We start from the raw sequence: 21586 nt of genomic DNA on the forward strand, positions 1-21586 counted from the left end.
ACAGTGGCCAATGCCAGATGCCCCAGAGGGAGTGAACCTAACAGGTAATGATCAAGTGATCTCTCTCCTGCCATCCATCTCCAACCTCTGACAAACAGAGGCTAGGGACACCAATCCTTACTTATCCTGGCTAATAGCCATTAATGGACTTAACCTCCATGAATTTATCCCGTTCTCTTTTAAACGCTCTTATAGTCCTAGCCTTCACAACCTCCTCAGGTAAGGAGTTCCACAAGTTGACTGTGCGCTGCGTGAAGAAGAACTTCCTTTTATTTGTTTTAAACCTGCTGCCTATTAATTTCATTTGGTGACCCCTAGTTCTTGTATTATGGGAATAAGTAAATAACTTTTCCTTATCCACTCTCTCCACATCACTCATGATTTTATATACCTCTACCATATCCCCCCTTAGTCTTCTCTTTTCCAAGCTGAAGAGTCCTAGCCTCTTTAATCTCTCCTCATAAGGGACCCGTTCCAAACCCCTAATCATTTTAGTTGCCCTTCTCTGAACCTTTTCTAATGCCAGTATATCTTTTTTGAGATGAGGAGACCACATCTGTATGCAGTATTCGAGATGTGGGCGTACCATCGATTTATATAAGAGCAAAAATATATTCTCAGTCTTATTCTCTATCCCCTTTTTAATGATTACTAACATCCTGTTCCTGAGAATAGTCCTTTGTCAAGAATCTCACCAAATGCTTCACTGAGGCTACTTAGAATCAAACAAGAACATAGCCAATATTTATAACGTTGAATACAAAAATGATACACACATCCCATCTCTCCATGTGTCAGTATATAATACTTAAATCTGTAAATTTCACTCTATGCATCTGAAGAAGTGAGATTTTTACCCATGAAAGCTTATGCCCAAATAAATATGTTAGTCTTTAAGGTGCCACCAGACTCCTTGTTGTTTTTATACAGACAGCATAATCACAATCAGCAAACTACAACCTTCCCATAGAAACCCCACTTGGCCTCCTGTGTACAAGATCTGGTGCAACCATAGGAGCCTGATTGCAACAATGATCTATATGGTCACGGTTTACATCAATAATGTCATGGATGTCATGAACAAAGTCCTGGAAAATCAGGACCTGGATGGAGATGCCTTCCATCACCCCCTCTCTATCCCTGAAGATCAGTTGAGTGATTCCTTCACTCCGGTTATTTACACAGTTCCCTCTCAAAGCATCAGTTACAGGTTGGGTGTCTGGGTGCACAGATGCTAAACCAGCCATTCTGTCCTGGGCATCATCCCTCTAAGAGAGACTTAAAGAGCTTCAACTATTTATCTTATCAAAAAGACAATCCAGCAGAGACTTTCATGGGGAGAAAACAATGGGAAATAATGGGCTCTGTAATCCAGTGGAGAAAGGCAAAGATTAGCCCAATGACTGGAAGCTGAAGCCAGATAAATTCCACCTAGAAATAAGGGCCAAATGTTTAGTATTGAAGGTGATTAAATGTTGGAACACATTCTGAAGGGTAGTGGTTGATTCTCCAAAACCCCATGTCTACAGATCTAGACTGGACAGCCCCCTAATCATTTCTGTTGCCCTCTGCTGGACTCACCGATCTGTCCACAACTTTTCTGTAGTGGGGGGGGCCCAAAACTGGGAACAATACTCCAGATGTGCTCTCACCAGTGCCAAATGGAGGGGAATGATGCTTCCCTTGTTCTTCTGGCAGTGCTCCTTCTAATGCAGCCCAATACCAATATGGGGTTAGCCTTCTCGCAATAAGGGCACACTGTTGACTCATATGCAGCTTCTTGTCCACTGTAATAGCCAGGTCCTTCTCTGCAAAACTGGTACTTAGCCAGTCGGTCCCCAGCCTGTAGCAGGGCATGGGATTTTTCACTTGTTCTTGTTGAACCTCATCAGATTTCCTAGGTCCCAATGCTCCAATTTCTCTAGGTCACTCTGGACCCTATCCCTACCCTCTAGCGTATCATCCGTGAACTTGCTGAGGGTGCAATCCATCTCATCATCCAGATCATTAATGAAGATGTTGAACAAAACCGGCCCCAGGACAGACACCTGGGACACCCCACTTAATACTGGCAGCTCATTAGTTAGAATGCTCCCCCAGTATATGTCCATAGTCCAGAGGTTAAAGCAGGAAAGAGCTTATGAAAATGTTTCCAGGGCCTTATATAGTGTTTGCCATGTGGAGGGAAACCCATTGTTTGAAACAAAACCCTCAGCCCAGTTTGTGGGAAAACACAGGATGAGCCTCTTCTATGGTCCATTGTGAGTTAGGTGTTGTCTTAACACTTTAACATTGTGAGTTAAGTGCTAAGATGTGCTGTCTAAAGACCTTGTTGCTGTTTATCACAGGAGCAAACACATCTGAAATACAGGTACACACTCAATATTCAGACACAAACATGATACAGGTGTACAAATAGGATAATCATATTCAGCAAACAATAACATTTCATACACACCTTTCATGAGCACAAGTCCATGGGGCCGGATGCACTGTATCCGAGTGTAAGGGGACTGTTGCCCCCTTACTAACACTCAGTGGGGGTGTTTTGGTTGCTAGCTCCCAGCACTAAAAGGGGAAGGGTCGACGGCAAATCAGGAGCCTGAGACTGACAGTCCCCAGGAACAATGGGGAGAGGCCAATGCTCCAGATCAGCCTGATTGACAGGGCAGGCAGAGAATCAGGAGGCCAGGTGTGAGCTGGAATGGCCTGGGTCAGACAGAGTGGGGCGGAGCTAAGGAGAGAGCAGGGGCCCGAGCTAAGCTGCTGGGAGCAGAGCTGCAGCCCCAAAGCCAGAGCGCAGCCCAGAGAGAGCAGAGCTGTCCCGGGGGCAGAGCTGCAGCAACCAGAGCCAGAGGGGCCACAGAAGCAGCCCAGGGAGCTGGAGGCAGAGCAGCAGCAGCAGAGCTGAGGCCGAGTGGAGCCGGGGCTGGGGCTGGGGCTGGAGCTGGGGCTGGAGCCGTCCGGAGCCGGGTGCGGGGAGCAGCTGAGGAGAGGAGGGGGACCCTGGGCAGTGGGCTCAGCACAGGGAGACGCCTCCACCAAGAGGCCTTGCAGGCCAGACTTGGAGGGGGATCATAACCCCGACCGGGCGGGGGCGACGCTGGGAAAAAGGCTCCTGCCACCTAGAGCCTGAGAGCGTGTGGCCACCGCCAGAGCAAGTGTCCGACCCGCAGCGTCTCTGCAGCACAGCCAGGGCCTGAGAAGGAGCCTGGGACCTACAAGGAACAGACTGAACTGCCCTGATGTTCCAGACACTGTTTGTGATGTTCCCGGCCACAGAGCAGGGTGATGTGTTTTCCTTTAACCTTTCCCATTTTTCCTTATTCTTTTTTAAAATTAATTGTTAATTAAACAACTTGTATTTGCTTTAAATTGTATGAAATGATCAGTGGGTCAGGGAGGTGCCCAGTGCAGAGAGAGTACCCCGGAGTGGGGACACCCTAGCCCCTGTCCTGGGTGACCACAGCAGGGTTGGGGGTCAAGCCCCCCAGGAATCCTGGGCCCAGCCTTGTCGGGGTTTACAAGGACTCTGCCAGACAGGAGAGTGGAAGAGGAGACCTCAAGGGCAGGGAGGCCTCTGGGTAAAGGAAGTGGGAGTGAGGACTCAGATCCTTTCGCCAGCCCACTTCACCGGGGTAGTGCAGAAGCCAGGAAAGTTCATTGATCATTCAATGGGTTTTTTTTTCTCATGGTTCACAAAGGTCTTTAAGCACCTTACTCCCACTGACATATATCTCTATGGGCCTGTTTGGTGGGCTGGAAAAAGGAGTCTATTGAACAGAACAGCTAATCATCAAGTGATCCATCCTCCATCACCCATTCACAGCTTCTAGCAAACAGAATTTGGGACATCACCCCTGTCCATCCTGTATAAGGACAGGAGAGCACATAACTCCACTCTATGGCAGGGAGCATCACAAACAGCCGTCTCTGAAATGTAAGGGCCATTCACAGTCTGCTCCTCACATTTCCCAGGCCTCCTGCCCAGGCTCTGGCTGTGCTGCAAGGATGATGTAGGTCGGACACTTACTCTGGTGGTGGCCACATGCCTCAGGATCTAGGTGGCAGGGCCCTTCTCCCAGTGTCGGCTCCCCCATTGGGGTTATGATTCCTCTTTCTCTGTAGCCTGCAAGGTCTCTTAGCCTAGGGCATCTTCCTGGGCTGGACTGTCTTCCCAGGGCCCCCCTCGCTCTCCCAGCTGCTCAGAGCACCCAGCTCGAGACTGCTCCAGCCCCATCTCCAGCCCCAGCCCTGATGCTGCTCTTCCTCCAGCTCCCTGGGCTGCTTCTCTGACCCCTCTGGCTCTGGCTGCGGCTCTGCTCCCGGCTCAGCCTGGGCCCCTGCCCTCCCCTTAGCTCGGCCCCTCTGGCCCAGGCAGCCCCAGCCTCCGACTCCCTCATTGGCCTGCCTGCCCTGTCAATCAGCCTCACTTGGAGCATTGGCCTTTCCCCATTGCCCCTGGAGCCTGTCAGTCTCAGGGGCCTGGTTTCCCATCAAACCTTCATACTAGGAAAGGGCCAATCAAAAACTCTCACAAAGTTTTTGTGAGGCGCCAACTGACCCTTTACATTCCCCCTGGCTAAAATTCTGAAACAGCCACAATGTTCACACCAACACAGCAGGGCCCCATATTAACAGGATTTACCAGCATCATGTTATATAAAACCATCCACAATTAATAAAAGGACATTTAATATATTTAATATCCCATGTCCACTACTTTATACTATACACGACAATATTCATTAAAGCACTACATAGAACCAATCACAAAATAATCTTTAAGTGTAACAGGCAGCGCACCACTAGTAGTTCTCTGAGACGTTCAAATCTGGTGGTTCATTACTCATATTTTCTATTCCCCTGTTCCTGGGTTGCACCAGGTCAATTTGAGGGACCTGTCAATGTTGATCAGGGTTTGCGTTTCCTGCTTTGATTTCAGTCTCCTCAGAACATGCTGCTCTGTGCCTCCTATGAGCCCTGGTCGGAATAAAAGTCCAGCGTTTTAGCAGGTCCCTATGTGTTAGGCTGGATAGTGTAAACCGACAGTTTGGGATTGTTGTGAGTGACCACATTGTGGGGATTTGACTCCCACTTGTCCTGTAGTTTATTGCGTCTCCAACATCTATAGCAACGAACTGGTACATGGTCACCAGGTCTGATGACAGCCCCACTGGACTTGCAATCATAAGCCCTTTTCCTATTTTTGGCTGTGTCTCTAGTTGTACTGAAAGCAACTTCACCAGCTGTCTTGGGCCTGTCATGGGCACCTTTGCCGCAGCCATCGAAATTGATCACCTCACCCTTACAAAAGACCTCTTGATGCTTCTCTGGCAGCTACCTTAAGTTAGTCACCCGTTTAGGAACCAGCCATTGAGCCAGGGAATTAGGCGTGTGTTTCATTTGGCAATAAACCTGGCCGGGTGCCTTCGTACCTTATCAGAGTCTGTGGTCATTGGGGTTCTCTCGGGGTCTGCTACGCCAGCTGTCTGTGCAGAGCCAGGGCAGCACACAGAGGGAACACACACACAGCTGACTGTTATCATCATTGGACAGAGAAGAGCACCACACCAATGTCATCAGCCTACCTAAAGAGCTTCTAGATGGACTGGTCAAAAGCATCATGCAGAGTGTACGTTAGACTCCGCTTCACTATCCAGCTTCAGCCCCTGGGCAATAGGTGTCCTGTAGTTTCAGATAAGGTGCCGTCTATGTGTATAAATAGCCGGCTAATGGTAGATGTTCCGTTTATCTCCCTCCCCATCAGCTGCCGCAGCCACTGCGGCCTCTGCCCAGCATCCCGCCTTCCCAGCTAACACAGGGGCTTGTCCTTCCGCCTCTCTCAGCTGCTGTCCTCCTCGCTTCAACTAGATCCCTTGCCCTGCCCCCGAGGCCTGGCTCAGGGCAAAGGGCTCCCAGTCTGTTCCCATTGCAGGGACCCTGCCTGCTCCAAGCCCCCAGCCGGGAGGAACAAAAGGGAGCTGAATGTGAAGGAAATAAGCTGCATAGTGGTCTCCGCCCTCAGGACTTTGTAGCTGAGCTTTAAGGCCCACGAGCTGCATGATGCACAATCTCGCCCGCCTGCCGCACGACCCGCTCACAATCAGCTGCTTTTATACAGCTTCCTGGATTCTGTCTCCGCTCCTGACTGGCCTGTCAGCTCCAGCGCTGCATCCTCACAGCACACACCACAGGCACCTGGTCAGGCTGCAGCAGCTCCCGTCACAGCCCCGGAGCAGAGCGAGGTGGAGATCGTGACACCCTGCACCCCTATATTCTCCACAGGCATATAATGATGGTATGTTGTGTACAAAGGATGCCTTGTGAGGTATCATTCTAAAAGTCGTGATCTATTGAACATTAATATCCTGTTAAGTTGCATGTGCTGTCACTCTATTTGAAGTTAAGGAGTTTGGCTTTGCATGTGCTTCTGAAACATGGAGTGAGGTTGAGAACCCCTCGAGCCACCTTTCAGGTACAACAAGACAAAGGCCAAAGACAGTCCACGGCGAAGTGAGGCAATACACACAAGCCCGAGGATTACCCCAGGACCTGCGCACAATAGAAACCTCTCTGAGATCGCACTGCACAATGGGAACTCTTTGACCCAGATCACATCAAAAGGGCTTTCCAGCAAGTTCAAAGAAGATATAAAAGGGGCAATACCATGATGACAGAGTTGTCATTCTCCCTATAACAACACACCTGGACGTACCAGAGGGAAAAGACAGAACTGGGGGAAAATGCTGGTCCCGGGCAGGAAAGAAGGAAGCCTGCTTGAAAAAGCTAATCTGCTTGTGCTAACTGGGCGGGACACTGCTTGATTCAATCCTCCCTAGTCCATTAGGATTCGATCGTGATTTTGTTTTATTTCTTATGGTAATCTACTTGGATCTGTTTCCTTTCACCTATAATCACTTAAAAGCTCTCTTTCCATAGCTAAAATACCTATTTTATATTTTACCTAACATAATCTGTTGTTTGAAGTGCAAAGGGGAAAAATCTCAGCTCAGGCACAAGAGTTGGTGCATGTCCACTTTCCTTTGTAGAAGTGGCGGATGGGTAATAAATTCATACTGGTAAGGTTTTGACTAGGGCAGGACAGTAGAGGCCTGGAGTGTTAGACTGGGGAGCTGAGAGTCTTGTTGCTGTAGCATCTGTATTGTGGTTTCATGAGTGGCTGGCCACAGCAGTCATGAACACATCTGGGGGTGGTCCCTGCCCATGGCTGTTGATGAGAGGCAAGCTTGGAGGGGTTCAGCTTGTCACAATATTACAATGCAAGAGGGAACCCAGATTGGTGAGACAGATGGGTCAGCTCTATCTCAGTATCAGGTGGCAACCCAGGAGGGACCCATCACACAGATGATCCAGAGAGTGACGGGGGAATGGAGAGGAGTGAGAAACAGGGGCAGAGCCTTAGGGGGGAAAGGCCAAGAAGTGGGTGGAGCCTTGCCAGAAGATGTGGAGCAGCGGTGAGGATTTTGGGGGGAAAGGTGGGAAAAGGGGCAGTCTCCAGGTGTAAGAGGTGTCCAGTTACAATTAGAATTACAATTAGAAAGGTGGCAACTCTATGTGTTAATGAGCTGTAGATAAACCAATTCCATAGTATGTCATGCTAAGAAAGCACAGTAAGGCCAGGAAAGGGTTTAATGTCTCTTTGACTCTCCAGTAAGTGATTCAGGGAAGACGGCCCAGCACCATGTGACCAGCCAGGTCTGCATGGAGCTTGGTCTCAGACCTAGAGCACCAGGAGAAAACTTTAGTCCCTTTATGAGTTAAGAGCTGGAGCAGCCTGTCCCGGATCTGTTTGGTCCTCACCCCGTAGATGATGGGGTTTAGCATGGGGGGCACGAGGAGGTACACGTTGCCAATAAAAACATGGAAATGAAGGGGTAAATTGTGCCCAAATCGGGATGTGAGGGAAGAGAAGAGAGTTGGGATGTAAAAGGCTAAAATGACACAGAGGTGGGAGCCGCAGGTCCCAAAAGTCTTCAGCCGGGCATCCTTTGTGGGGAGGCTGAAGATAGCCCTGAGGATCTGGGTATAGGACACAACAATAAAAAACACATCCAGTCCAATCCTACATATTAGCACAAATAGGCCATAGTAACTACTGACGCGGATGTCGGCACAGGCCAGCTTTACCACATACATGTGCTCACAGTGCGTATGGGGGATGATGTTGGTTCTGCAATATGGCCAATGCCTCACCAGGAAGGGATAGGGCAGTGCTAGCATGCTTCCACGCACCACCACGGCCAGGCCAATCTTGACCACCATGCGATTTGTCAGGATGGTGGAATGTCTCAGGGGATGGCAGATGGCCACATACCGATCCACAGCCATGGCCACAAAGATTCCAGACTCGATCGCTGAGAAGCAGTGAATGAAGTACAGCTGGGCGAGGCAGGCACTGAAATCGATCTCCCTGGAATTGAACCAGAAGATGCTCAGTATTTTAGGCACGGTGGACGTGGACAGGACCAGGTCGGTGATGGCCAGCATACAGAGGAAATAGTACATGGGCTCATGGAGGCTTGGCTCCCTCTTCACGATGAAGAGGATAATAAAGTTCCCCAAGATGACTATGATGTACATGGCGCAGAAGGGGATAGAGATCCAGATATGGGCTGCCTCCAGGCCAGGAATGCCCAGCAGGATGAAGGTGGAGGGGTTAGTGAAGTCGGTTGTGTTGGAATCTGACATGGAGTAGTGGAGATGTTGTCCAACTCGAGGCAGAATGGTGTCTCCTACTTGTACTGTATGTTCCCCTGACTTTCTGTATATGCCTAGGGCGATGGTTGCAGCACAACTGCCTGGATGAAGAGACAATATGAATATCAGACATTTCATGCGCTGCTGGAGGCTGTTTTCATGGGTGAAGCAGATTGACGGCTCTCCACACACTGAAAAGTGACATTTTCATTATTCAGAGAAATTAATTATCAACAACTGACCCCACTAATGCCAATGGACTCCCTGCATCAATAATTTGTACACAACATGGTGTGGGAAAAATTAATGGGCACTAGCTGGAAATACACCTCAGAGAAAGACCTTGTCGTCACTGATAGCAACACTATGGAAACAGCAGTTCATTCGAAGCACTGGGCAAAAAAGGCAATGTTCGGATGCATAAGGGAAGGACTGGAGAATAACCTGCTGTGGACACACACTCAGTTTTGGTCACCCAGTTTCTGTAAAGGATATAGCAGATAAAAAGAGGAATTCTTAGACAGGGTTTGAGAATGGGGGAGGCGGACATGTGCAGAGTGACTGAAAAGTCTGGGACTGTTTAGAGAAGAGAACAACAAGGGAGCATATGATTGAGGAAAGGGGAAAAAAAGAATGGAGCTGATTATATTACATTCAAATTGAGAAACAGAGAAGAGTCCCCAACCAGTAATATCAATAGACACTTAGTGTTTCAAAAGGACTAATCCCCCAAAGCTGAGGCAAATTATCAGAAAAAATGATTGGGAGGAAAAGTGGGATGGAAAAATGGGAATGAAAATTGGAAGTTCTTGAACAAGAGTTTTAGATAGCTTAAAAAGAAGGTGGACAACTTTGGCTAAAAACCCACTTTAGTGTCAAAGTGAAGGCAGCAATTAGGCAGGGGACAGCAACATATAACACATGGGAGAAAAAAAAATAGATACCAAGGAATACAAATTGGAAGTTTTGAAAATTGACCAGGGAAGTTAAAGATATCAAAGAAAAATCCATGCTTGGCAGAGTTAAGGATCACAAAAAGGACTTTATTAAGTATATTAAGAAAATAAGAAATCCTAGAAAATATTTAAGTGAGTTCTTAGAAGGATAAAGGAAACTTTTGTATATTCCAGAAAAGGCAGATGTATTCAAGAAATAGTTTTGTTCTGCATTTGGAAAGAAGCAGTGTGATGTACTCATACCACCTCAGGTGATAAAACACTTTCCAAGCCATGAGTAGTCAAGCAGGATGTTAAACAGCACCTACAGTAGAATCTTAGAGTTACAAACACCAGAATTACGGAGAGATTGATGAACCACAAATTTCATTCGGAAGCCGTACGCAATAGGCAAAAGTAGAGCCCCCTCCCATCTCAAAAAGGAGGCAAATACAGGGCAGGCCTCTGTTAAATATTAAACTATTTTAAAAAAGGGAAATTTCAAAATACAAATATCTGAGAAGGTTAGAAAACAATGGAAAAGCTGGTATGGGATCATTGAAAAAAAACCATCTAGGATTATAATTAATGCCAGTCAACAACATGGTTTATGGAAAACTTGTCTTGTCAAATAATCCCAATAATCTTCATTTAATGAGAGTACATGTTTGGTTGATGAAGGGAATTGCACAGATGCACTGAACCTTAATTTCTCTAAGACATTAGATTTAGTAGGGGAAACTATTCAGATAAACAAAGAAACACTGTACAATATCAGTAGAGAACACGTAAAATGGGATAAAAACCAGCTAACTGACAGATCTCAGAAACCAGTTGTGAATTGACCATTGTCAGGGAATGGGGGTGTTTCTAGTGGGGGTTCTGCAGAGATCAGTTCTAGGCCTGATGCTATTCAATATTTTCATCAATGATCTGGAAGGAAATAGAAAATCACTGCAGATAAAATTTGTGAACGACCCAAAGATTTGCAGAGTGGTTATAATGAGGAGGCCGGGGCAGGCATACCAGTTGGTATGGAGCATTTGGTGAGCTGGGCCTATGCAAAATCAAATGTTTTAATACACTCAAATGCAAAGTTATCATCTTGGAACAGGGAATGCCGGCCTGATCCTCAGACAAGGGCACTGTATTATGGAAGGCAGGGACCCTGAAATGGATTTAGGGGTCACTGTGGACACCCAACTTATTGTGAGTTCCCAGTGTGATGCTGTGGCCAAAAGGGCTGATGCAATCCTCGGATGCATAAACAGGGGAGTGGTGAGTTGAAGCAGGGGAAGGATTTTACCTCTGCACATGGCATTGGTGTAACCGACTGTGTCCAGTTCTGGGTTCCTCCTTTCAAAAGGGATGTTGAAAAATTGAACAGGTGGGAGAAAATGCCGGATAGAGAGACACTTAAAGTAATTGATGTATTTATCTTATATAGAAGTATTGGGCTCTTTAATATTGCGGAGAAAGGCAGAGCAAGGCCCAGTGGCTGGAAGCTGAAGTCAGATAAATTCCAGTTGGAAATAAGGGCCAAATGTTTAGCACTGAGGGAGATTAACCACTGGAGAACACTGCAAAGAGTCTGCCGACCCAGACTGGATGCTTACCTGGAAGATCTGCTTGAGGGTTTGTCTACACTTAAAATGCTACAAAGGCTCTGTCTTACTGCTTCAGTGTAGACACTACTTACACTGACAGCAGGGGTTGTCTTGTCAGTGTCAATCCACCTCCCCAAGAGGTGATAGCTCGTTCAGTGGAAGAGTTCCTCCCTTGACCTCATGCTGTCTATAACAGGTTAGGTTGATATAGCTTCATCTCTTAGGGGTGTGGATATTTTTTTTTTTTTTTTTTTGCTGTTTCAAAAAAAAAAGAGCAAGGTTAAGTTATATTAGCAGAGGCTTAGCATGCAAATAACAGTAGGTGATAGCACTGCTCTACCTGGTGCTGGTTAGACCTCAATTGCAGTACTGTGTCCAATTTTGATCACCACTGTATAGAAGGGTGTAGGGAACCTGGAAAGGATCCAGAAGGAAGGCACAAAGATATTCCAAGAAATGGAATGCAAGCCGTATGAACAAGCTAAAGGAACCAGGTGTGTTTAGTTTGGAAAAGAGAAGATTGAAGGCGGGACATGACAGCGGTCTTCAGATACTTGAAAGGCTGCCTTAAAAAAGTGGAGGAAAGTTGCTCTCTCTTGCCGCAGAGAGCAGGACCAGAGGCAATGGGTCAAACTACCGCGTAGCAGATTTAGATTAAATTTCAGGAAAAACCTCCTAACTGTAACAACAGGAGGAGAATGGAACAGACGAGTCGGAAGGTTACGGAAGCTCCTTTGCTGGATGTATTCAAAAGGAGGAGGGACAGTCATCTGCCTCTGATGGTGTAGACTGAATACTTCCTGCATCTTGGCAGGGGGTCAGACTAGCTGACCCTTGTGGTACCTTCTCACGCAGTGTCTCTATGATTCTTCAATGTAAAATCCTGGTGTGAACCAGGCTTTGGTGACACACAAGTGAAGGGGCTCAATACAGGGGTAACTGGATGAAATTTAATGGCCTGGCTTCCCAGGTCTTTACTCAGTTCTTTTCCAGGGGAGTTTTGCCATAGTGGGGTCTGAACGAACTATGGGCCATGGCCTCAGAATTTCACCTTGTATTGTACTTCTGCAAATGGACAGGGATGCAAAGAAAAGAAGGACATTTTGGCCAATGCTATTGGCTATTAAGGGTTGTGCAGAGCGGAAAGGACCGCCTACTTACACTGTATCCCATGACGCCCACGTTGCACTGGGTTTGTCGAGCAGGTGAGTGCCCCAGCAAGAGATGGTACATGTGAATTCTGAGTTGGAAGTGTCTTCCCTGGGAATCCCCCTCAGGTAGCCGAGTCCCACTCCTCTCTCACCCCAGCATCTGCAGCAACATCCTACTCTGAAACCTGTCACACGAGTGTGCACCGTTTATAACATAGCTCTGTGCAATCCCAATGGGGCTCACTCAGCCCCTAGCAGAGAAGCGGCACGTTAATGTAAACAGGCTGGAGAAAAGCCGGTCTGCACTTCTGTGTTATGTATCCGGCTTTCGGAGTAAACAGCAATTAAGGATCTTCCCTAAGGGAGATAAGAACTCTTGGACTCAGTGCAGAGTCTTAGGGGAATTGGCTGCTCCCTGTATTGGTGTCTATTTAAAAACTATAATTAATTAGGAAGAAAATTAGGGATAATGCCTATGTCCTGATACCCTGTAAATTGCCAGGAGGGATGGGTAGATAGTAGAGAAACAGATCTGGAGATGACTGAGGGGAGACACAAACACTTTCTGCTAACACACGGGGCTGTTGCTAACAGATCAGAGATCAGAAATTCTCATCAGTAACTATCATCATCCTGTGCAGCACCTTTCTTTGACGGCTCTACAAAACACCTAACAAAGGAAAGGCTCTACGAACGTATCCCCGTTATTCAGATAGGTAAACTGAGACACTGTGAGACATAAATTGGCCAAGGCCACACAGAGATTGATGGCAGGATGACGGACAGAACCCAGGAGTCCTGACTTCCCTGCCATAATCACGGTCTCTCTGTCACATCAAGAGGGAAATGGACTCCCGTTCTGGCAGGGACTGTTCGTTGGGTGGAATGCTGAGGGAAGGCAGGAAGAGGGAGGCTGATCCTGCACCATCTTCTCAAGGTGAATCTGAGGTTTCCAGAAGTAGCTGGAGGTTGTGAGATCCCTCTCATGTGAGCTGTGAACTCCGAGACTCCACATCATCTCCCACTCAGAAACTTGCCAACACATCACAGTCACTGGGGTTGCTTTGGGGGACAGCGGTGAAATTAAATTAAAAATCTTACTGGTATGGGGGCAGGTCTCCAGGCCCCCGGAAAGGGCAGAAGGACTGGAGCTGGGGCGCAAGCCTTCCTCATCCAGCCTTTCAGCACTGCCCAGCCTGCATCACTTGTGGCTGTGGTGCTGATTTAAATGGCCTGGGGCTATGGATGCTGCCACAGTAGCGAGGGTTGAGAGCCATGAGCCCTTTTAAATTGCCAGGCCCCACGACAGCTACCCTGTTTCCCTCCCCCTGCTGATCTTGCACTTACGGAGATTCCCCTCCCTAGGTAAGCCATTCCAGTGCTTCACCACCCTCCTAGTGAAATAGTGTTTCCTAATATCCAACCTAGACCTCCCCCACTGCAACTTGAGACCACTGCTCCTTGTTCTGTTTCGGCCAGCACTGAGAAAAGCCGAGCTCTATCCTCTTTGGAACCCCCTTTCAAGTAGTTGAAGGTTGCTATCAAATCCCCCCTCACTCTTCTCTTCTACAGACTAAATAACCCCAGTTCTCTCAGCCTCTCCTCGTAAGACATGTGCCAAAACTCCCTAATCATTTTCATTGCCCTTCGCTGGACTCTCTTCAATTTGTCCACATCCTTTCTCCAGGAGACAGGAGATGGGGAGAAAACTGGATGCAATACTTCAGATGTGGCCTCACCAGTCCCAAATAGAGGGAAATAATCACTTCAATCGATCTGCTGGCAATGCTCCTCCCTATGAAGCCCAATCAGACATTACCCTTCTTGGCAACAAGGGTACACTGTTGACTCATATCCAACTTTTTGTCCACTGTAATCCCCAGTTTTCTGCAGAACTGCCACTTAGCCAGTCGGTCCCTATCTTGTAGCTGTGCATGGAATTATTCCATCCTAAGTGCAAGACTCTGCACTTGTCCTTGTTGAACCTCATCAGGTTTCTTTTGGCCTAATCCTTCACTTTCTCTAGGTCACTCTGGACCTATCCCTACCCTTCAGCGTATCTACCTCTCCCACCCTCTTAGTGCTATCTGCAAACTTCTGAGGGTGCAATCCATCCCATCATCCAGATCATGAATGAAGATATTGAAAAAAATCAGGTCCAGGACTGATCCCTGGGGCACTCCGCTTGATACCAGCTGACAACTAAACATCCAGCTGTTGATCACTACCCTTTGAGGCCAATGATCTAGCCAGCTTTCTATCCACCTTTAGTCCATTCATGCAATCCATATTTTATAACTTGCTGGAAAGAATACAATGGAAGACCATATCAAAAGCTTTGCTAAAATCAAGGTATATCAAGTCCACTGCTTTCCCTATATCCACAGAGGCAGAGATCTCATCATGGAAGGCAATCAGGTTGGTCAGGCATGACTTGCACTTGGTGAACCCATGTTTACTGTTCCAGATCATCCTCTTCTCCAAGTGCTTCAAAATGGATTCTTTGAGGACTTGCTCCATGATTTTTCCAGGGACTGAAGTGACTCTTCTGTTTTTAGAGAAGATTTTCCCATGATATCTTTCTGTTTTTTTATCAAAAACAATCAAGGATGTCTGTGGCACCTTAAAGACTAATAAATCTATTAGAACATAAGCTTTCATGGACTTCCTCTGATGATTTTTTTTTACAGATTCCACATTACTGATACTCTGAAACCTGTCATTACTGATACCATCACCCATACTAAGATTCCTCAGGGTGGATTAACGGTGGTCCCTCCCCCCCAGATCAGTGGGAGGCCACTCCACTTCAGTGTGTTGCCGGGTGTCACCCACAGTTAGGAGTTAGCTGTGTACCCCACAGCCTGGGGCTCTGGCCAGTGGTCCAGGCAAAATGATAGTGAGTTCAGGTCTTTAGACTGCATCAGAGCAGGGCAGAAAAGAATCATTAGCCCAAAGCCCTTACGCAGTGTGGGTCAGTGTAGTGGTGCGGCTGCCCCATCCTGGAAAGGAAAGGGTTAAAATGGGCCAGAGAGGCCGTGCAGAGCAGCAGCCAATTAGAAAGGGCCTGTGGGAAGCCAATCAGGGCCGGACTTGCCCTAGAAAAAGGCTGCTGACCAGAGGATAGATCAGTCTCTCCCTGACCAGCAAGGGAGGGGGACTGGCTCCTAGGAGAGGAACTGACTTTCTACAGCACCCTGGACAGAGCAGTGCTGGGCAGGGTAGAAGGGCAGTGGGACTGCTGGCTGACCCTGACTGCTGACCCTGACACAAGGGCTGAGTGGGTGCAAGGGCTACGGGGAAGTGGCCCAGGGAAGGCAGGCAGTAGACCTGAGTGGAAGAAGGCAGAAAATGGCTGCCACTCAAAGGTCGATTAGCTGGGGCCCAGAGAAGTGGGCAGGCCCGGGTTCCCTCCCCTCCCCCCCTCCCCCCCCACACTGGATGCTGGAGGGAGTGGTCAGATAAAGGACTGCAGCTTGCCACTGCAGCACAGTGCTGAATTGAGGACTGCTGATATCCTCGGAAGGGGAGAGAATGGAGTTGGGGCACGGCTGGAGGGCTGTGTCCTAAAGAGGATGCCGTGGTCCAGAGAGTGATGTGGGTCCAGAGACGGTGGAGACAGCAGAGCAATGGCAGATGAGATATCACCTGCAGAGGGCGCTCCACAGCTCGACTGAGCTAATTCTCAGAGTGACCAGCAGGAGACGCCGTGGTGGTGAGTCTGCACTCCCATTACATGCTGGAAAAAGTCTCAGCTCAGGGCCCTAATAGTGGCAGAGAATTCAGCCCCTGGGTCAACGTGGAATCCAGTCAAAACACACAATTGTGGTCTCTGTCTGCCATGCCGCCAGATTAGGTTCGGCTGCTCCTGGGCTACTTCCTTCTCTATCCTTGTGAGGTACCTGGATCCATAAGAGGTCCTCCAGTTTGTCTGTGCAGAAGGCCAGAGACAATTCCAGAGGCTCCTTGGTGCCTTGGGCCACTGGTGGATCCAGGACTCTGGCTAGGACTCAACTCAGTGGAGATCCACTGCAGTCTGCCAGCTCAGGAGTGAGCAGGGAAGTGTCTTTCTCTTTTTGCAGCTGCAGCCCAACTGAGCCCTAGGACTCGCCCTTTATACTTCATGTTTCATAGAATCATAGAATCTCAAGGTTGGAAGGGACCTCAGGAGGTCATCTAGTTCAACCCCTGCTCAAAGCAGGACCAATCTCAACTAAATCATCCCAGCCTGGGCTTTGTCAAGCTCAGCCTTAAAAACTTCCACCGCCTCCCTAGGTAACCCATTCCAGTGCTTCATCACACTCCTAGTGAAAAAGATTTTCCTAATATTCAACCTAAACCTCCCCCACTGCAACTTGAGACCATTACTCCTTGTTCCGTCATCTGCTACCATTGTGATCAGTCTAGATCCATCCTCTTTGGAACCCCCTTTTAGGTAGTTAAAAGCAGCTATCAAATCCCCACTCATTCTTCTCTTCTGCAGACTAAATAATCCCAGATACCTCAGCCTCTCCTCATAAATCATATACTTTCCAGCCCCCTAATCATTTTTCTTGCCCTTCGCTGGACTCTTTTGAATGTTTCCACATCCTTCTTGTAGTGTGAGGTCCAAAACTGGACACACTACTCCAGATGAGCCTCACCAATGCCGAATAAAGGGGAATGATCATGTCCCTCGATCTGCTGGCAATGCCCCTACTTATACAGCCCAAAATGCTGTTAGCCTTCTTGGCAACAAGGGCACACTGTTGACTTATATATATAGATATTCAGGCCTGTCTGCAAAGGCCTATCATTTAAGAATTTAGGTGTATTCTTATCACTTAGCTAGTTATAGAGGTATAAAACAAGAATCAAAATCACAGTATGCCTGTTTATAGACCTTCTCTCACTATGACAGTCTAAGGCCTTGTTCTTAAGCTAAAACCTTTAGCTAAACTGCAGGGGCAACCATAATCTGGAAAGTGTACGGTCACGTCCTCACCAGTCACACTGAAACAAGGTATGAAGGGTGTCACCAAGGCCATGGCCAATATGAACAGACAGATATGTGGGCTTCTGCCAGCCGGACTGGGCAGTGGGGCAGGAGTGCTGCCCATGGGGGAGCTACGGCTACTCCAGCCTGGCCTCTCCCATCATGGGGCCCTGTAGGGCCAGTGCACTCGATTTCCCCAAGGCAGTGACTGTATATTCCCCTCCCCCTCCAGCTGAAGCTGCCCCACATCCAGAAGATCATGATGGAGTTTGAGAAGCAGTTGGAGAGCATGGACATGAAGGAGGAGATGATGAATGATGCCATCGATGATGCCATGCAGGACGAGGATGACGAGGAGGAGTGAACAGAGAGCAGAAATACCCAAAGTCCAAAGGTGCAAACAGTTCAGTGTTTATTGCGGTGAACTTCCAGCAAGCTTAAATCCAAGTTCCTTTTTCCTTATTTTCAAATCCCAACTTACTTCCTGTTTGCCCCTAATTTATATAGCAATATTCTCAGCTATACCTTAACCAATCATTTTACAGAAATGTACCTAACCAATCCTAACATATTGTAACATGATTCTCTAACAAATTATATCCCACCACCTTCATTAGTTTACACCCAGCAAAATGAATTATACAGCAGCCAGAAACAATCACAGAACCAGACAGAGCCCATGCAAATAAACAATAGCAAAGTGGGAGCTATAATTACAAAACAATATAGAAGTGAGATTTTCACAACTACATCTAGACAGACATAAGGGTTTTCCAGCTGTGTCTATTGATAAGTGAGTTCTTACCAGACCGAAAACTATCAAACGAAATTTCCTTTTACATGTTCTAGGCTCTCTGGAGGTGATAGATCGATTGCCTTCCTAACAGCCCCAGAGCCTTACTCGTTTGGGAGGTGAGGATGTGACCGTTCGCTTCCCAGCTCATGGCTGCCTCTGCTGCTTGGCCAAAGGCCTTATCCTAAGAGCAGGGCCTCAGACCGTCACAGGGAGAGATGGACCTTACACAGATTCTTTCTTTTCTACCTCTATAACTAGCTAAGTGATAAACATACACCTACATTCTTAAAGCATAGGCCTTTCAGACGGCCTGCATATCTGTATCGTAACAAGCTTCACTGTTCAGCTTCAGCACCTGGGCAATGGGTGCCCTGTAGTTCCAGATAAGGTGTCGTGTAGAGATTTTATACCTCTATAAGAATAGCCAGCTAATGGTAGATGTGCCGTTTATCTCCCTCCCTGTGAGCTATCACAGCCACGCTGGCCTCTGCCCAGTATCCCGCCTTCCCAGCTAACAGAGGGGCTGATCCTTCCTCCTGTCTCAGCTGTTGTCCTCCTAGCTTCAAATCTGATCCCTATCCTGCATCCAGGGCCAGTCTCAGGGCAAAGGGCTACAAGTTCCCAGGTGGGAAGAACAAAAGGGAGCTGAAAGTTAAGGAAATAAGCCACACAATGGTCTCTTGCTTCAGGACTTTGTAGCTGAGCTTTAGGGTCCACAAGATGTATGATGCACAATCTCACTCATCTGCCTCAGAACCCTGCTCCCAACCCTCAGCTGCTTTTATTCGGCTTCCTGGCTTCCCTCACCACTCCAGATTGGCTTGTTGGCCCCAGTGCTGTGTCTTGGCTGAACTCACCGTAGGCTCCTTGTCAGGCTGCAACGGCTCCCATTCCAGTCCTGGAGCAGAGGGAGCCCAGCTGGGAGGGGACGGAGGTGGGGATTGTGACATCCTGGCACCCCCATATTCACCACTGTCTTAAAATGATGGTATGTTGTGTACAAAGGATGCCTTGTGGGGTTTCATTCTAAAAGTCTTAATCTGTTTTTACATTAATATCCTGTTAAGTTGTATGTCCTGTCATTGTCTATGAAGTTATGACATATAGTTATGTATGTGCTACTAAAATATATTGTGAAATTGAGAACACCCACAAGCAGCCTTCAGGTACAACAAAAAATAGGCCAAATGCTGTTAATGGCTTACTGAGGAAATGCACACAAGCACAAGAATTACCCCAGAAATGGCACTACATCAGGGGTACTCAAACTGGGGGTTGGGACTCCTGAGGAGGGTCACAAAGTTATTACATGGGGGGTCCTGGGCTGTCAGCCTCCGCCCCAAATCCCACTTTGTCCCAAGCATTTATACTGGTAAATATATTTAAAAGTTTTTTTAGTTTATAAGGGGGTTGCACTCAGAGGCTTGCTGTGTGAAAGGGGGCACCGGTACAGAAGTTTACTATTTCTAGCATGGTGTCACCAAAAGACGCTAATTAGGGCTGCAGAGTTACATGCTGCACTGCACTATGGGAACTGTTTGTCCCAGGTCGTAGCAAAAGGGTTTTCCGGCAATTTGGAAGAAGATCTAAAAGGGAGAGATCACATGGTGACAGAGTTGTCATTCTCCCTATAACTACACACCTGAAAGTACCAGAGGAAAAAGACAGAACTGGGGGGCAAATGCTGGTCCCAGGCAGGGAAGATGTAAGCCTGCCTAAAAAAGATAACCTGCTTGTATGACCTAACTGGGTGAGACACTGCTTGATTCAAACACTAACTAGCACATTAAGCTCAGATTGTGGTTTTGTTTTATTTTTCATGGTAATCTACTTAGATCTGTTTCCTTTCACCTATAATCACTTAAAAGCTCTCTTTCTGTACAAAAAACCCCTCTCTTTGACTGTCCAGTAAGTGATTCAGGGAAGAGGGCCCAGCACCATGTGACCAGCCAGGTCTGCATGGAGCTTGGTCTCAGACCTAGAGCACCAGGAGAAAACTGTAGTCCCTTTATGAGTAAAGATCCGGAGCAGCCTGTCCCGGATCTGTTTGGTCCTCACCCCATAGATGATGGGGTTTAGCATGGGGGGCACCAGCAGGTACACGTTGGCAATAAAAACGTGGAAATGTATGGGCAAATTGTGTCCAAATCGGGATGTGAGAGAATAGAAGAGAGTAGGGATGTAAAAGGCTAAGATGACACAGAGGTGGGAGCCGCAGGTCCCAAAAGTCTTGAGCCGGGCGTCCTTTGTGGGGAGGCTGAAGATGGCCCTGAGGATCTGGGTATAGGACAGGGCGATAAAAAATACATCCAGACCAATCCTACATAATAGCACAAATAGGCCATAGTAACTACTGATGTGGATGTCCGCACAGGCCAGCTTCACCACAGCCATGTGCTCACAGTGCGTATGGGGGATGACGTTGGTTCTGCAATATGGCCAGCGCCTCACCAGGAAGGGATAGGGCAGTGCTAGCGTGCTGCCACGCAGCACCACAACCAGGCCAATCTTGGCCACCATGCGGTTTGTCAGGATGGTGGAATGTCTCAGGGGATAACAGATGGCCACGTAGCGATCCACAGCCATGGCCACAAAGATTCCAGACTCTATCGCTGAGAAGCAGTGAACAAAGTACAGCTGGGTGAGGCAGGCACTGAAATCGATCTCCCTGGAATTGAACCAGAAGATGCTCAGCATTTTGGGCATGGTGGACGTGGACAGGACCAGGTCAGTGACGGCCAGCATGCAGAGGAAATAGTACATGGGCTCATGGAGACTTGGCTCCCTCTTCACGATGAAGAGGACGGTGAAGTTCCCCAAGATGACTGTGATGTACATGGCACAGAAGGAAATGGAGATCCAGACATGGGCCACCTCAAGGCCAGGAATCCCGAGCAGGATGAAGGTGGAGGGGTTGGCGAATTCGGTTGAGTTGGAATTTGACATGAAGCAGGAGAGAAGTTGTCCAACTCCGAGGCAGAACGATGTCTCCTACTTGTACTGTATGTTCCCCCGACTTTCTGTATATTCCCAGGGTCTAAGGTGATGGTTGCGGTGCAAATGCCTGGATGAAGAGACAGTTCATGCGTTACTGGAGGCCATTCTCATGGGTGAAGCAGATTGATGCCTCTTCACACATTGAAAAATAACATTTTATTATTTAGAGAAATGAATTATAAACAACTGACCATACTAATACCAATGGGGCTCCCTGTGTCAATAATTTGCATACATCGTGGTGTGGGAAACATTAATAGCACTAGCAGGAAATACACCTCAGGGAAAAGACCTTGTCATCCCTGATAGCAACTCTATGGAAACACCAGCTCATTCGCAGCAGTGGCCAAAACAAAGACAATGTTCGGATGCATAAGGAAATGGTTGGAGAATAACCTGCTGTG

The 21586-nt window shown here is 47.7% G+C and overlaps 2 protein-coding genes across 2 annotated transcripts; both read right to left on the minus strand.

The window, feature by feature from the left end:
- Positions 1-7683: 7683 nt before the first annotated feature.
- LOC101934597 (olfactory receptor 52R1-like) lies at positions 7684-8712 on the minus strand. Its single transcript, XM_005314680.2, has one exon. The coding sequence runs from the start codon at positions 8710-8712 to the stop codon at positions 7684-7686; it is 1029 nt and encodes a 342-aa protein (XP_005314737.2).
- An 11390-nt stretch (positions 8713-20102) lies between these two features.
- LOC101943942 (olfactory receptor 52R1-like) lies at positions 20103-21131 on the minus strand. Its single transcript, XM_005315253.2, has one exon. It carries the CDS (start codon positions 21129-21131, stop codon positions 20103-20105), a length of 1029 nt encoding a protein of 342 aa, XP_005315310.2.
- Between the last annotated feature and the right edge of the window lie 455 nt (positions 21132-21586).

This window comes from Chrysemys picta, chromosome 1, assembly GCF_011386835.1.
Source record: "Chrysemys picta bellii isolate R12L10 chromosome 1, ASM1138683v2, whole genome shotgun sequence".
In the NCBI taxonomy this organism is placed as follows: domain Eukaryota; kingdom Metazoa; phylum Chordata; order Testudines; family Emydidae; genus Chrysemys; species Chrysemys picta.